The sequence below is a fragment of the Cherax quadricarinatus genome, chromosome 8, assembly GCF_038502225.1.
Source record: "Cherax quadricarinatus isolate ZL_2023a chromosome 8, ASM3850222v1, whole genome shotgun sequence".
NCBI classification, from domain to species: domain Eukaryota; kingdom Metazoa; phylum Arthropoda; class Malacostraca; order Decapoda; family Parastacidae; genus Cherax; species Cherax quadricarinatus.
The window spans coordinates 53,212,790-53,228,751 of record NC_091299.1 but is presented as its reverse complement, the minus strand read 5'-3'; the positions used below and the strand labels follow the sequence as shown (position 1 = coordinate 53,228,751).

The following is a 15,962-nucleotide window of genomic DNA, read 5'->3' as shown; positions in this document are numbered from 1 at the left end:
ACAAACGAACCACAGCCCAGTTGATCCGGCACTGAATTTAGGTATCTGTCCATCTCCTTCTTGAAGACAACCAGGGGTCTATTGGTAATTCCCCTCATGGCTCGTGGGAGGCTGTTGAACAATTTTGGGTCACGGATACTTATGATGTTTTGTTTTTGTGTACTAATGGTGCCCCTACTTTTCATTGGGCTTATGTTGCATCGCCTGCTAAGTCTTGTGATTTCTGTGAGCAGATTATGGACCAGCCCCTCTAGGATCTTCCCAGGTGCAGATTATGATGTATCTCTCTCGCCTGCATTCCAGTGAGTACAAGTCAAATGCTTCTAAGCGTTCCCAGTAGTTAAGATGTTTGATGGAACTGATAATGTGCAGTAAAGGTTCTATGTACATTCTCTAGATCTGCGATTTCACCTGCCTTGAATGGAGCTGTCAGTGTACAGCAGTGTTCCAGGCTAGAGAAAACAAGTGATTTAAAAGGATCATCATTGGTTTGGTATATCTTGTCTTGAATGTTCTCTTTATCCATTCTATCATTTTTCTCGCAAATGTGGTAGTGACGCTCTTATGACCCATGAAGGTGAAATCCTAAAACATTACCACTCCCAGGTCCTTCACATTACTTTTCCGTTCTACTGTGTGATTAGAGTTTGTAGTATACTCAGTCCTAGCTATTGTTTCCCCCAGTTTTCCATAACGAAGTAGTTGGAATTTGTCTTCCTTGAAAATTATATTGTTTTCCGTTGCTCATTGGAAAACTTGGTTTATATCTTCTTGGAGATTTGCCGCGTCCTCAATGGATGACACTTTCATACAGATCCTAGTATCGTCTGCAGATGATGATACGGTGCCCTGGATTGTGCAAGTGTTGGCTATCCAAGTGGTTTGCAATTCTGCTTCTTAGAACTCTTTCAAAGATTTTTATGATGTGGGATGTTACAGCTACTGGTCTATAGTTCTTAGCTATAGCTTTGCTGCCACCCGTTTTTTAAGTGACTGTGGAATCTCACCTTTCTCTATGCTCCTTCTCTGTAGCATACTTAGAGCCAAGAAGAGGAGTTTCTTGAAGTTCTTAATGAACATAGAGTTTCACGAATCTTGGTCTGGGGTTGAGTGCATAGGCATATTGTCAATGGCTTTATCAAAGTCTAGTGAAGTTAAGGTTATGACAGAAATTTAGCATACACTTACAAGGTTTTGAAGCTCATTCATGAAAAAATTATTTGGATTGTCTATCTTTAGACTGACTAGGGGTTCGCTAAGCACAAAGTCGTATTGAGATTTCAGTATCTCACTCATTTCTTTGACGTCACCTGTGTAAGATCCATTTTGTTTGAGTAGGAGCCTTATACTACATGTGGTTTTTGCATTGTTTTTGGCATATAAAGATAAATACTTCGAATTTCCTTCACCTTCACAAATTACTTCTAGCTTCTCTTGTCTCTCCTGGATCCTGTATGAATCCTTTAACATATGCTCAATATTTTCCAATTCTCTGGTTAGTGCTTCTTTCCGTGTTTCAGAAAATCTAGCGTTCTTCAGGAGCTCAGTGGTTCTTCGCATTCTCCTGTAGAGGGAGCGCCCCTCACTCCTCAGTTTACTACTTCTCTTCTTTTTTCTTATGGGAATATACCTTAAACATACTTCAGCAACCAGGAAGTTGATCTTCTCAGTGCACTGGTTAGGGTCTAGGTTATTTAAGATATCTTCCCAACATGTTTCAATTAGGACATGGTTTACTTGGTCCTAGTTGATGTTGTTGTTGAAGTGAGTAATAGTTGGTAAATTATGTTGAATGTTACTGATGGAATGTGTGTGTGTGAGAAATGGTGACAGTATTGTAGTGAACGTCTGAGTAATAATGAGCGTGTGAGAAATAACGTGAATGTAGGAGTGATAGTGAGGTGGTTAAGGATGTTGAATGTCACAGTAACAGTGAAGAAGTCAGTGATAGTGTGTCAGTAATGGTGTATGTGTGTGTTAGTAAGTGAAGGCGAGGTTCTTACTGATGGAGAGTGTATCAGTAATGGTGAGCGGGGCGTTCACCATTACTGAGAAAGTGTCATTGATGGTACGTCTGTTTGCAATGGGGAATGGGAGTAATAGTGAGTGTGATACTGATAGTGAATGCGGGAATGAATTAGTGATGATGAGTGAGCGTGTCACTGATGGTGAGTGTTTTAGTGTTGTTGAGAGTTTGAGTGATAAAGATTGCATCATTGATTGTAAGCATGTAAGTGATAGTGAGTGTGTGAATGATGGTGAGTGCGTGTGCGATGGTGAGTGTGTACAACAGTGAGAGTGTGAGTCAGAGTGAGTGATAATGAGTATATCAGTGACAGCAGTTTCAGAGTAATAGTGAGTAAGTGATGATGAGTGTGTCAGTCATGGTATGGGAGAATTGGTGTATGAATGATAGTGAGTATTTGAGTGTCCCTGTGTGAGTAATGCCGAGTATCAGTGAGAGATAATGAAAGAGTATTGGTGAGTGTGTGAGTGACGCTGAGTTTGCCAATTATGGTGAATGTGTCAGTAATGGTGAGTAAATTAATGACTGTATGTCTGTGATGGTGAGACAGTGAGTGAACAAAGAATGGTGAGTGTGTTTGTGTTGGTGAGTGCGTCAGTTATAATGAGTATCTTAGTGATGGCGAGTGTGTCAGTGATGATGACTGTGTCAGTGACAATATGTATCAGTAACAGTAAGTGTGTCAGTGATAGTGAATATTTCTATGAGTCACTGTTTCAGTAATGTTGAACACATGTCACCTTGCGTCAGTGATGGGGGACTGAAGATGACAATACAGCGCTCACCTTGCGTCAGTGATGGTGATTGCATCATTGACCTTGTGTTGGTGATGGTGAATGCATTATTCAACTTATGCTGGTGAATGGTGAGTGCATCACTCAGCTAGTGATCATTAAGATGGTGAGGTCATTTACATTGTCTCAATGATGGTGAGTGTTTAACTCACCTTGTGTCAGTGATGGTGAGTGCGTCACTCTCCTTATATCACTGACAGCGACTGCATGACTCACCTTGCGTCAGTTATAGTGAGGCGTGATTGCGTCGTAATACTTTCCACGGTGGTGATGACGTTGAGGCGGTGGCGGCTACCGTCGTAGTTGACCATGTACTCTCCGTGGTACCAGAACACGAACGGTGGCTTGCTCTGAGGGAAAGGATGAGTTAAGTGTTAGTACGTGGCAAAGGCAGATTGCTGAAGACACTGAGGTCTGCGTGGGTCTTATGTTTGCAGGTATAAGGTAAATGATCCCAGGTAATCATACACGAGATTTTTGTTATATTAATCAACTGTATGATGCCTGGTGATTATCTGACTTGTATACTACCTAGTTCTTTGTGTATTTTGTTCATTTACGTTAATAATCAGCTTTCTATGCAAGAATTTAAATTAAAACATTTCTCTGCACACGAATAGATTTTGTCAACTGATTTAAAATACTAAAATTAGCACTTCTTCCCACTGTTCAGCATGGGTGGGATGAACAGTGGGTGGGCTGAACAGTGCCAACACATTGCTCGGTGAGCAGTGTGTTGGCAGTGTGTCTGGAGTATTCAGTGTTGAATTTATCAACCCAACACCACTTTTATTTGGCTGTAGACTTCCTCTTTTCCATGTCGGTATTTAAAAGTATCAGTACTTGTCAGCCAGAGTAACACTGTGGAATCTTGACACAGAAGCTTTCTTTTCCCCACTTACTAACCTTTGTCCCAACTCTTGAACATAACTACTTCCACTGTTAAGTCCTGACTACTCGTGACAATAACTGTTTTTGACTCCTGTATATAAACGTGTATGTTTCTGCTTGTGCTTCAGATTCATGAAGACTAAAGCACTGAACATCTAGGTTATCAGGCTGAGGGACTGATTACCTCATCTCCGACACTTTTCTGAAATTTGTAAACTGATAATGCCACTGGTTGGCGAAACATCTACTAAATAAAAATACCCAGGTGATACAACTGTGTCTAATTCACCAGCTTATCAATATTGTATATCAAAAGAATTAGATATGTGCAGCAACATACGGGTATCTTTATTTTGTAGATATTTGGCCTTCCAATGGCTTTATCAGTACAATATAAGGATATAATCTGAAGAATGTAGAAATATATACAGAAGACAGTGGAAGATAAAGTAATCAGTCCCTCAGCCTGTGATTAGGTAATAAGCACCGTAGTCTTGAAGAATCTGTAACATAGGCAGGAAAACTGATGTTTATGTAATGGATTCATATGAGGTACAGCAGACGAAGGCATTGTCACTGATAAGCGGAATTCCCCAGTTGAAGCAGATCATGCCCAAGAGCTGGACCAGAAGTTAGCATGTAGGTTGTGGTGATGCACTCTGTTTCAAGATTTCATAATGTTGCTGTGCCTGACAAGATATGTATCATTTGTGACGCATAGTGAACTGAAAACTGACATAGTTGAGAAGAGGTCATGTGCACAACACAGGAATCAAATGACCTCATTGTCTACCTGGCCTCTTCTCAAATATGTCATTTTTTCAGGTCACTATGTGTCACTCACGCCCCACTCTCCGCTTATATTACTGTTATTTTATTCTCTGTGTATTAGAAGTGATCAAGTTCGTCACATGACAGAAACGCTCTCTTATATGTCCTAGTGTTTGTTCACATGTCTTTTTCAACCAACTATTATTACCTTCCTGGACTCTGGGATGTATTGTTTCTTATTTTGCAGTAAACAACGTAATCAACGTAATCAGTAATCAACGTAAACAATGATTGTACGAAATTTTGGGATATATCAAGTGTCCCCTTCAGCACCAATTCGGAAACGATGTAGTAGCATATGGTAAATTTTGTGAGGAACCTTTAATTCTCATTAAATAGGTTCGGGATCTGGCTTAATAATTAAACCTCCGTACCAGAATTATTTCCTCTAGAACATGAGATTCCAGTGTTTACTCAGGACAGTGAGCTGGGAATCACATGCGGTCACGTCTCTCTCAGAATGAGACTTTTCCCAGAACAAGTCTTATGAAAATTCACAAATGGCATCTTTTAGTGGTACATCGCCAATTTTATTAGATATGATTTCAACTTATTATATGATCTCTTTCAACATACTATTAAGAAAGATTTCAATACCTGAATCACATAAAGAAATTCCTGTTAAGGGAAGTTAAACATGAAAGGGTTCTCAAACTGTATAGAAAGTAGGAACCAGTGACACACTGGCATCACCTTTTATGATCACTCTAGGGGATAACACTCGTGAATGATCATTACGGAGATAAGACATAAAGGTGAGACAGATGACCAGTCTTAACCACTGGACTGTTTCATTTAGTGGTTAACAGCGTCGCGAATTTTGAATTGCTTCCAACGAGAAGGTCTAAAATAACACGTGTGAGTGGTGCGTTGAGGTATTTGTGGAGACAAAAAAGTTATCAATGGAGGTAAAGAAAGGAATGTATGAAAGCATAGTGGTATCAACACTCATATATGCGTGTGAAGCTTCGGTTGTAAATGTTGCAGCAAACACGCGGCTGGAGGCAGTGGAGATGTCCTGTCTAAGGGCAATGTGTGGTTTAAATATTATGCAGAGAATTCGGAGTGTGGAAATTAGGAGAAGGTGTGGAGTTAATAAAAGTATTAGTCAGAGGGCTGAAGAGGATTGTTGAGGTGGTTTGGTCATTTAGAGAGAATGGGTCAAAGTACAATGACTTGAAGAGCGTATAAATTTGTAGGGGAAGGAAGGTGGGGTAGAGGTCGTCTTCGAAAAGGTTGGAGGGAGGGGGTAAAGGAGGTGTTGTGGGCGAGGGGTTTGGACTTCCAGCAAGCGTGCGTGAGCGTGTTAGATAGGAGTGAATGGAGGCCAATGGTTTTTGGGACCTGACGAGCTGGTGGAGTGTGAGCAGGGTAATATTTAGCAAAGGGATTCAGGGAAACCGGTTATTTTTATATAGCCGGAGTTGAGTCCTGGAAATGGGAAGTACAATGCCTGCACTTTAAAGGAGGGGTTTGGGATATTGGCAGTTTGGAGAGATATGTTATATATATTTATATATATGCTTCTAAACTCATGTATCTGGGCGCCTCTGCAAAGACAGTGATTATGTATGAGTAAGGTGAAAGTGTTGAATGATGATGAAAGTATTTTCTTTTTGGGGATTTTCTTTCTTTTTTGGTCACCCTGCCTCGGTGGGAGATGGTCGACTTGTTGAATATATATATATATATATATATATATATATATATATATATATATATATATATATATATATATATATATATATATATATATATATGTAACCACGGACGACTGGTATTCATCAATAACAACACTGCGCTAGCCAAGGATTCGAACCCATGTTGTACTGGCCTGCCTCATGGTAAGCGAGAACCACATGACCCTTTAAGCCACAGGACCACCCAACCCTTTAAGATGTCGTTGACCTCCTTATTTCTGGGATACTTCCCTTCTGATGTGTGACACATGAGCCCATGAAGTCCGAATTGATCAGCCGTCGCCCTGCCGCAAATACACCTATGTTCGATGAGGATGGGGCAGCTAGGCGAAGAGCAACACCAATCCAGATGGCCTGTGGGTTGAGCCGAGTGCCCAGGGAGGAATTGGGAACAGCTAGAAGGAAATCTCCTGAGTGTGGTGCCTTCACCACTAGGAGACGAGCTTTGTCCTTTCCTGAAGCTTTGGTGAGCATTGTCTTGGCGATTTTGTCCATGATCGGTTTGTCCCAGTGGGGCTGTTTTTGCTCTTTGGGAGGAGCTGGTCTACTGGAGGAGTCTGCAAGGATGTCCCTCTGCATGGCTGCTCCAGTGAAGATTGGGTCTTGAGCTCCTACCACGTTTTAAGCTTTCGGGGAAAATCTTCTTGACTAATCCGCTGGAAGCCAAACACGAAGGCAGAAATGCAGATAAAGCTTCCTGCGTTGCTTTGCGCACCCTTATAGCTCCTAGTCGCACTGGGAGGGTTGCATGATCCCATTGCTGATCCTCTAGCGACAGATTCAGTGCTGTCTTAAAAATTGATCTCAGGTGTGCGTCATATTCGTCGAGTGTTGGGCTGTCAAAAGAGGGCGTGCACCTCAGGAAGTAAGTGAGACTTGGCATAGTAAGACACCTTATGAGGAGATACAGGGCTTCGTGGGCATCAAGATCGTTTATTCTCTCCTCCATTCTCTTCAGGTCATTCAATTTTCGCTTGAGGACCGTGTCGACGGCCTGGTGACCCAGCGGTGCTCCCAAAAGGGTACTGTTGGATGGAGTGGTAATTGAGACTTACGGGAGGATTGTTCGCACAGCATTGATTATTTCCTGGTTCGTTGTGATGATTTCACACTTGGAAAAATTGAGGATGAGTCCCAAGGCTTCTCTCTTTGTCTTCACCAGTTGTAGGTCCTCTAACAAGGACTCTTCAGTACCTGCGAGAGTGCCATCAACCAGGTACCAAATGTTGAGCTCGCTGTGTAGGTTGGAAGTTAGTTCTCTTGCTGCCAAGCAGAAGAGAAGTGGATCGAGTGGATCACCCCGCTGAACACCCTCTGATGAGGGAATTTCATGTACGCCAAACAAAAGAATTGAGGGTTTGATGTAGCCTGCTGAAATGAAGGGAAAAAGACTGTGGAACTGATCCTGAAAAGCCGGAAAGATCACATCTCTCTTCACTATATTAAAGGCATATTTATAATCAAGTTTGACTACGGCCTTGTCTTCTGGAAGGTCCCTGATGTAGGCCCTTGCCGCATGAGCGGCAAAATAGAAAAATAGGAGGCTGAAGCTTCACCTAGATGAGTTTGGGAGTGAGTGTGAGAAGGATTTAGCTGGTAAGGAGGAAATGGTCACTAGCGGTGATAGTAGCAGCCGCTTTAAGTGGCAAGTGGTTCACAGTTCAGGAAGAAGGAAGATATGGAGGGTTAACAGAGAAGATGAGAAGGTAGGAAATCGATTCTCTGTTCTCCAGGACGAGTGCACTTCAATGGTTAGTGAAGTTGAAGGTACCACTGATTTCCCTGCTAATCAAGGTAAGAATATTTTAATAGTAGGAGATTCTCAGGTAAGATATATCGACCATGCTTTTTGTAACCGAGAGAGAAAGGTCAGACAGAGGTTGTGCCTTCCTGGAGCTGGTGTTGGTGACATAGTCAGCAGGTTGGATAATATTATGTCAGGCAACTGGAACAAGCCCATTATCTGTCTTAGAGCTGGAGGTAATGGCATTGGGAAGGGCAGGAGACAAGAGCTGCTAGATAAGTAAAGGTCAGGCATAGAAGTAGTTAGGTCTAATGGATGGATCCAAGTCATATGTTGCATCCTGCCTAGAAATGGGGTGGGCAAAGAATGGAAGCCTAAGGCACAAATAACCCGCACATAAAAGAGAGAAGCTTACGACGACGTTTCGGTCCGACTTGGACCATTGACAAAGTCAAAGTGACTTTGGCAATGGTCCAAGTCGGACCGAAACGTCGTCGTAAGCTTCTCTCTTTTATGTGCGGGTTATTTGTGTATTGTTCCAGTCACGGTATTGTGCCTTTTTGTTATTTATTGAAGCCTAAGGCAATTGGTATAAATCGCTGGCTAGACAGGTACTGCCAGGAATTTGCAATCCCATTCATTGATAACTGGGACCTACTCTTTGGCAAACGTGATATGTATGCAAGGGATGGGACTCATCTATCTGGCGATGGAGTGGTTGCATTAGCCAATTCGACTGAGAGGGTAATTGATGACTTGTCTAGGAATTTAAACTGATAGATTATAGAGGAATGGGTGTTTGTGGGAAACAATCAGGCTGCAGCATTAGGGTTAAAAACAGCAGTTATTACCGGGATACCTCAGGGATATGTTTAAAAGACAAAATAAAGTTGCTAGTAATTGCAAATCAGTTGATCAACAAAGAGAGATAGCAGAGGGCAACGAGTGACTAGCTCCCTTAAGATTTACTATATAAATAGTAGGAGTCTAAGAAATAAGGGAGATGAGGTAAGATAACTTCCAAGTGTAGGTAATATAGCTATTATTGGTATAACAGAGACCTGGTTCAACCTGAAAGATAGAGAAATGCCTTCTGAATGCAACATACAGGGTTATAAACTATTCCACACTGATATGGTCAACAGGAAGGGTGGTGGAGTGGCGATGTGTGTCAGTGAAAATTTAAATTGTTGTCTTAGACATGATATAAGATTTGAAACATCGAACGCAGAATTTGTTTGGCTACAGTTTCTCGAGGGTCATGACAAATTAATTCTGTGTGTGATTTAAAGCCCTCAAACCTTGATATGGAGTGCAGTAAGCTGTTATGGGACGAAATTCATAAGGCATCTAAATATGAAAATGTTGTGTTAATGGGAGATTTTAAGTTTAGACAAATTGATTGGAACAATATGACACAAAATCTTGACTCTAGTGACTTTCTTGATACGGTTCAGGATTGTTTTTTAGAACAGGTTGTGACAGAACCAACTAGATGAAACAATCTGCTTGACTTGGTTCTTGCCAACAAAGATTCACTAATTAATAATCTTGAGGTTAATGATGAGCTTGGGGAAAGTGATCACAAATCACTTAGTTTCAATATATCATGGAATTACCCAGATAACTGTAGTCAAATCTCTGTTCCAGATTTTTGCTTGAACGACTTCATGGGACTGAAAAATTACCTGGGTGGGCTAAATTGGGATGTCCTGACTATGGGTCAGGTAGGTGATCTTGGTTGCCAATATGACGTTTTTCAGAGCATAGTTCTAGCTGCCCAGACAACTTTTGCTCCGAGTAGGGAAATTAGATCTAAAAAAATGATCCCAAATGTTTGAACAATAGATTAAAACATCTCATTGGTCAAAAGAGAGGCATATATAGGCGTATCAAAAGAGGGGATGGGCAGTTAGGAAATCAATATATTCAATTAAAAAGAAAAATAAAGAAAGGAATAAAAAAAGCAAAAAGGGATTATGAAGCTAAGGTCCCAAGGGATTCAAAGACTAACCCAAAAGGGTTCTTTCAGGTATACAGAAGTAAGATTAGGGACAAGATTGGCCCACTTAAGAGTAACTCTGGTCAGATCACTGACAGTGATAAGGATATGTGTGAAATTTTCAATACCTACTTCCTCTCAGTTTTTACCCAGGAAAATACTAGCGATATTCCTAAAATAATATGTAGAACAGGATGATAATAAACTATGCACGATTGCGGTAACTAGTGACATGGTCCTCAGACAAATAGAGAAACTAAAACCTAACAAATCCCCAGGTCCTGATGAACTGTTTGCAAGGGTGTTAAAGGAATGTAAAGAGGAACTTAGTATACCTTTGGCTAATCTTTTTAACATATCACTACAAACTGGCATAGTGCCTGATAAGTGGAAAATGGCAAATGTAATTCCTGTTTACAAGGCAGGTGACAGGTCCCTGGCTTCGAACTATAGACCAATAAGCCTTACCTCCATAGTGGGAAAATTTATGGAATCAATAATTGTCGAAGCAATTCGTAGCCATCTTGATAGGCACTGATTGATTAATGAATCTCAACACGGTTTTACAAAGGGGCGTTCCTTTCTTACGAATTTACTAACTTTTCTCACTAAGGTGTTTGAGGAGGTAGATTATGGTAATTAATATGATATTGTGTATATGGACTTCAGTAAGGCTTTCGATAGAGTTTCACATCAGAGGCTATTGAGGAAACTTAAGGCACACGGAATAGAAGGAGAAATTTTCTCCTGCGTAGAGGCATGGCTGACAAATAGGCAGCAGAGAGTTTGCATAAATGGGGAGAAATCAGAATGATGACACGTCACAAGCGGTGTTCTGCAGGGGTCAGTGTTGGGCCTATTGTTCACAATTTACATAAACGACATAGATGAGGGAATATACAGCGACATAAGCAAATTTGCTGATGACACCAAAGTAGGCCGGCCAATTCATTCTAATAAGGACACTAGAGCACTCCAGGATGGTTGGAATAGACTGATGCAATGGTCGGAGAAGTGGAAGATGTAGTTTAATATAGACAAATGCAAAGTTCTAAATGTTGGACAGGAAAATAACCATGTGACGTATAAACTAAATAATGTAGATCTTACTACCACTCGCTAAAAGGATTTAGGAGTTCTGGTTAGCAGTAATCTAAAACCAAGACAACAGTGCATTAGTGTTCACAATAAAGCTAACAGAATTCTTGGCTTCATTTCTAGAAGTATAAATAATAGAAGTCCTCAGGTTGTTCTTCTACTCTATATATCCTTGGTTAGGCCTCATTTAGACTATGCTGCTCAGTTCTGGTCACCGTATTACAGAATGGATATAAATGTTCTGGAAAACATACAGAGGAGGATGACAAATAAATAACAAAAATAGGCACAATACCGTGACTGGAACGATACACAAATAACCCGCACATATGATCCCATGTATCAGAAATCTTCCCCATGAGGATAGACGGAGGGCCCTGAATCTGCACTCTCCCGAAAGGCGTAGAATTAGGGGAGATATTATCGAGGTGTATAAATGGAAAACAGGAGTAAATAAAGGGGATGTAAACAGCGTGCTGAAAATTTCCAACCATGACAGGACTCGCAGCAATGGTTTCAAGTTGGAAAAATTCAGATTCAGGATGGATGTAGTAAAGCATGGGTTTGGTAATAAAGTTGTGGATGACTGGAACAAATTCCCAAGTACAGTTAATCAGGATAAAACGTTGTGTAGTTTTAAAAATTGGTTAGATAAATACATGAGTGGGTGTGGGTGAGTGTGAGTTCGTTCTGACTAGCTTGTGCTGCTGGGTCTGGTGCCGTGCTCCCTCCTTGAGTGGAGGTGACCAGATTGGGTTGGTCATTGGGCTAATCCGGGGGGAGGGGGAACATGGACCTGATCTGCATGGGGTCAGTAGGCCTGCTGCAGTGTTCCTTCTTTCTTATGTTCTTATGTTCATTGCCTTGACAGACCTCAAAGCCCAGTTGGTGTGGCAGGAGTAAACTGGCATCTTCTGGGCGAATATTTCTTACTGCTGCTTTGACAACGAGACGACGAAGAGTGTTACCAACAGCAATGGGTCTATTTTGGAGCATTATGAGGATTCTTCTGGGATTCACCCAGCCAGGCAGTTGTTGACGAAAGTTGTTAACTCTGTGAGAAGAATTGAGGCAGATGCGCGGAATACTGGATTTACCATCTCTCTGATATGTTGTGGTCGAATTCCAGTGTAGCCCCCCGCAAATCCTACTGGAAATGACATTATCGCCTTATAATCTTCTGATTCTGTCAAAATTAATTGTTCAGTGATGGGATCTCCCTCAGGGTTGTTGTTGACGACTATGGTGCCCCTTGGTGGATGTATGTATTTTAGTGCTTGGGCTGTGGTCTCATTACAGAGGATGAACACCGAAACAGGCCTTGTCTAATTCAACCCCCTATAGAAATATTTGTCTAACCTATTATTTTTATGTTACCCAGTAATAGATTTCATATCCTTTCACTCATGTGCAAGTTAATTGTTCTACCATATTGTATCACTACTACTACTACAAACTTATATTACTACTACTACTACTACTACGACTGGCATTGCACCTCACTCTAAGCCTATATATACCCTCTGTGTCCATGCATTGTCTGTAACGGCTTGATAAAGCTCCTGGAGAGCGAAACGTTGCCACAATAAAATGTCACATTAGTTGCACTTGTGTCCTTTCACTTTACATGCCTAGGGATTGGCAGAGAGCGTGCATACTTCCTTTGTTTAAAGGCAATGGGGACAAAAGAGAGTGTAAAAATTATAGGGGGATAAGTCTGTTGAGTAAACCTGGTAAAGTGTATGGTAGAGTTATTATTGAAAGAATTAAGAGTAAGACGGAGAATAGGATAGCAGATGAACAAGGAGGCTTTAGGAAGGGAAAGGGATGTGTAGACCAAGTGTTTACAGTGAAACATATAGGTGAACAGTATTTAGATAAGGGTAAAGAGGTATCTGTGGCAATTACGGATTTGGAAATGGCATAAGATAGGGTGGATTGGGGGGCAATGTGGCAGATGTTGCAAATGAATGAAATAGAAGGTAGGCTGAAAGCGGTGAAAAGCTTTTACGTGGATACTGAGCATCAGGTTAGAGTATGTATGCGAAAGGGGGATTATTTTCCAGTAAAAGTAGACCTTAGACAGGGATGTGTGATGTCACCATGGTTGTTCAAAATATTTATAGATGGAGTTGTAAGAGAAGTGAATGCTCAGGTGTTGGCAAGAGGTGTGGGGTTGAAAGATAAAGAATCTAACACAAAGTGGGAGTTGTCACAGTTGCTTTTTTCTGATGACACTGTGCTTTTCGGAGATTCTGAAGAGAAGTTGCAGAAGTTTGTGGTTGAGTTTGGTAGGGTATGAAAAGAAGGAAATTAAAATGGAATATAGGAAAGAGTAAGGTGATGAGGATAACAAAAACTTTAGGTAACAGAAGATTGGATATCAGATTGGAGGGAGAGAATATGGAGGAGGTGAATGTGTTCAGATATTTGGGAGTGCACGTGTAAGAAGATGGGTCTATGAAGGATGAGATGAATCATAGAACTGACGAGGGGAAAAAGGTGAGTGGTGCACTGAGGAGTTCGTGGAGACAAATAACTTTATCACTGAAAGCAAAGTGGGGAATGTATGAGAGTATAGTTGTACCAACGCTCTTGTATGGGTGTGAGGCATGGGTTGTGAATGTTGCAACGAGAAGGAAGTAGGCAGTGGAGATGTCATGTCTGAGGGCAATGTGTGGTGTGAATATTATGCAGAGAATCCGTAGTTTGGAGATGAGAAGGTTTGGGATTATCAAAACTCTATTATCCATAGGGGTTATTGAGATGGTTTGGACATTTAGAGAGGGTGGAACGAAACAGAATGATTTCAAGAGTGTATAAATCTGTAGTGGAAGGAAGGCGAGGTACGGGTCGGCTTAGGAAATGCTCGACAGAGGGGGTAAAGGAGGTTTTGACTGCGAGGGGCTTGGACTTCCAGTGTGCGTGAGCGTGTTACATAGGAGCGAATGGAAACAAATGGTTTTTAGGACTTGGAGTGCTGTTGGAATGCAGGCAAGGTAACATTTATGAAAGGATTCTGGGAAACCGGCAGACCGGCCTTGATTCCTGGAGATGGGAAGTACAGTGCCGTCACTCTGAAGGAGGGATGTTAATGTTGCAGTTTACAACTGTAGTGTGAGCATGCTTCTGGCAAGACAGTGATGGAGTGAATAATAAAGTTTTTCTCTTTCGTCCCACCCTGCTTTCGTGGTAAAAGGCCTATGTGTTAATAAAAAAAATATATATTTTGCCAAACAGGTAAATCATGCGATTTTTACTTAGATAGCAACGCTCTTCTTGCCGTATAAGGCAAGCGAAAATTTGAGTATGCAATAATTTCCTAAAAAATCATTCTGAATTTATCGATAAATATACATTTCATTGTCTTTGTTTATTATTAATTATTGTAAAATTTTATATATTTTTTAACACATGGCTGTTTCCCCCATGGTAGGGTGGTCCAAAAAAAAGGGAAAACTTTCATCACCACTGTCTTGCCAGAGGATCGCTCATACTACAGTTATAAAGCTGCAGTATTGACACAACTCCTTCAGAGTGCCGGCACTGTACCTGCCATCTCCAGGACTCAAGTCCGGCCTGCCAGTTTCCCTGAATCGCTTCATAAATGTTACCTTGCTCACTCTCTAAGAGCATGTCAACTGCTAAAAATCATTTGTCTACCTTCACTCCTATCTAACACGCTCACACATGCTTGATGGAAGTCCAAACCTTCTTCATTCCCTCCTTCCAACCTTACCTAGGCCGACCTCTTCCCCGCCTTCCCTCCACTACAGATTTAAACACTCTTGAAGTCATTCTAATTCATTCCAGCCTCTCTACATGTCCAAACTATCTCAATAACCCCTCCTCAGCCCTCTGGATAATAGTTTTCGTTATCCTGCACCTCCTCCAAACCTCCAAACTATGGATTCTCTGCATTATATTCACACCACACATTGCCCTCAGACATGATATCTCCACTGCCTCCAGTCTTCTCATTGTTGCAACATTCACCACCCATGTTTCACACCCAAATAAGAATGTTGATATAACTATACTCTCATACAATACCCCTCTTTGCTTCCATGGATAAAGTTCTTTGTTTCCACAGACTCCTCAGTGACCCACTCACATTTTACCCACTGCCTCACGCATTCCCCCGTGGTCACAAATACTTCTTCCTCACTCCTACCTGATGTTATTCCTCCTTGTCCTATACACTAAATCCCAGCTTCCTTACTTTCATCAACACTTAACAATTCCTCAAAATATTCCTTACATCTTCTCAATACCTCTAACTCTCCACTTACTAACTCTCCTCTCCCGTTTTTAATTATCAAATCCATTCGTTCCCTAGGCTTTCTCAACTTATTAGTCTCACTCCAAAACTTGTTCTTATTTTCAGCAAAATTTGTTGATCACCAACTCTCTCATTCGCAAAAGTATCTTAAATATATGTAGTTGGATTAGGCTAAATTAAATTGCGCTTGTTATTAAAAAGTTAGGTAAGTTTTCTGAGGTTCTTTTGGTACATAATAATTTATTTTTACATTAACATAAATGAAATATATATATATATATATATATATATATATATATATATATATATATATATATATATATATATATATATATATATATATATATATATATCTTTAAACGTATAAGAGAAAATATTAGAGAGAACTTAATTTTCAATGAGTTCTTGCTAAATGACCAATTTTACCTATTCCCGTATGTGTCATAAACATCCTGGATAACAGGTATACCTTGCACTTTCTGCTTGCATTTAGGTCATAGTAAACAGGCATGCACACGCATATATATACTCATCATCTGGGTATTTTCTTCTTTTCTCTTAATAGTTATTGTTCTCCTTTATTTCTTCTTATCT

General features: G+C 40.7%; 1 protein-coding gene across 1 annotated transcript in view; it reads right to left on the bottom strand.

Annotated features, from left to right (window-relative positions):
* Positions 1 to 15,962, bottom strand: part of LOC128685521 (opioid-binding protein/cell adhesion molecule) — a 312,879-nt gene that overhangs the window by 27,341 nt on the left and 269,576 nt on the right. The window contains exon 6 of the mRNA XM_070082745.1: positions 3,037 to 3,170. Within this exon, the coding sequence (XP_069938846.1) occupies positions 3,037 to 3,170 (134 nt within the window). The remainder of the gene's footprint in view (positions 1 to 3,036; positions 3,171 to 15,962) is intronic.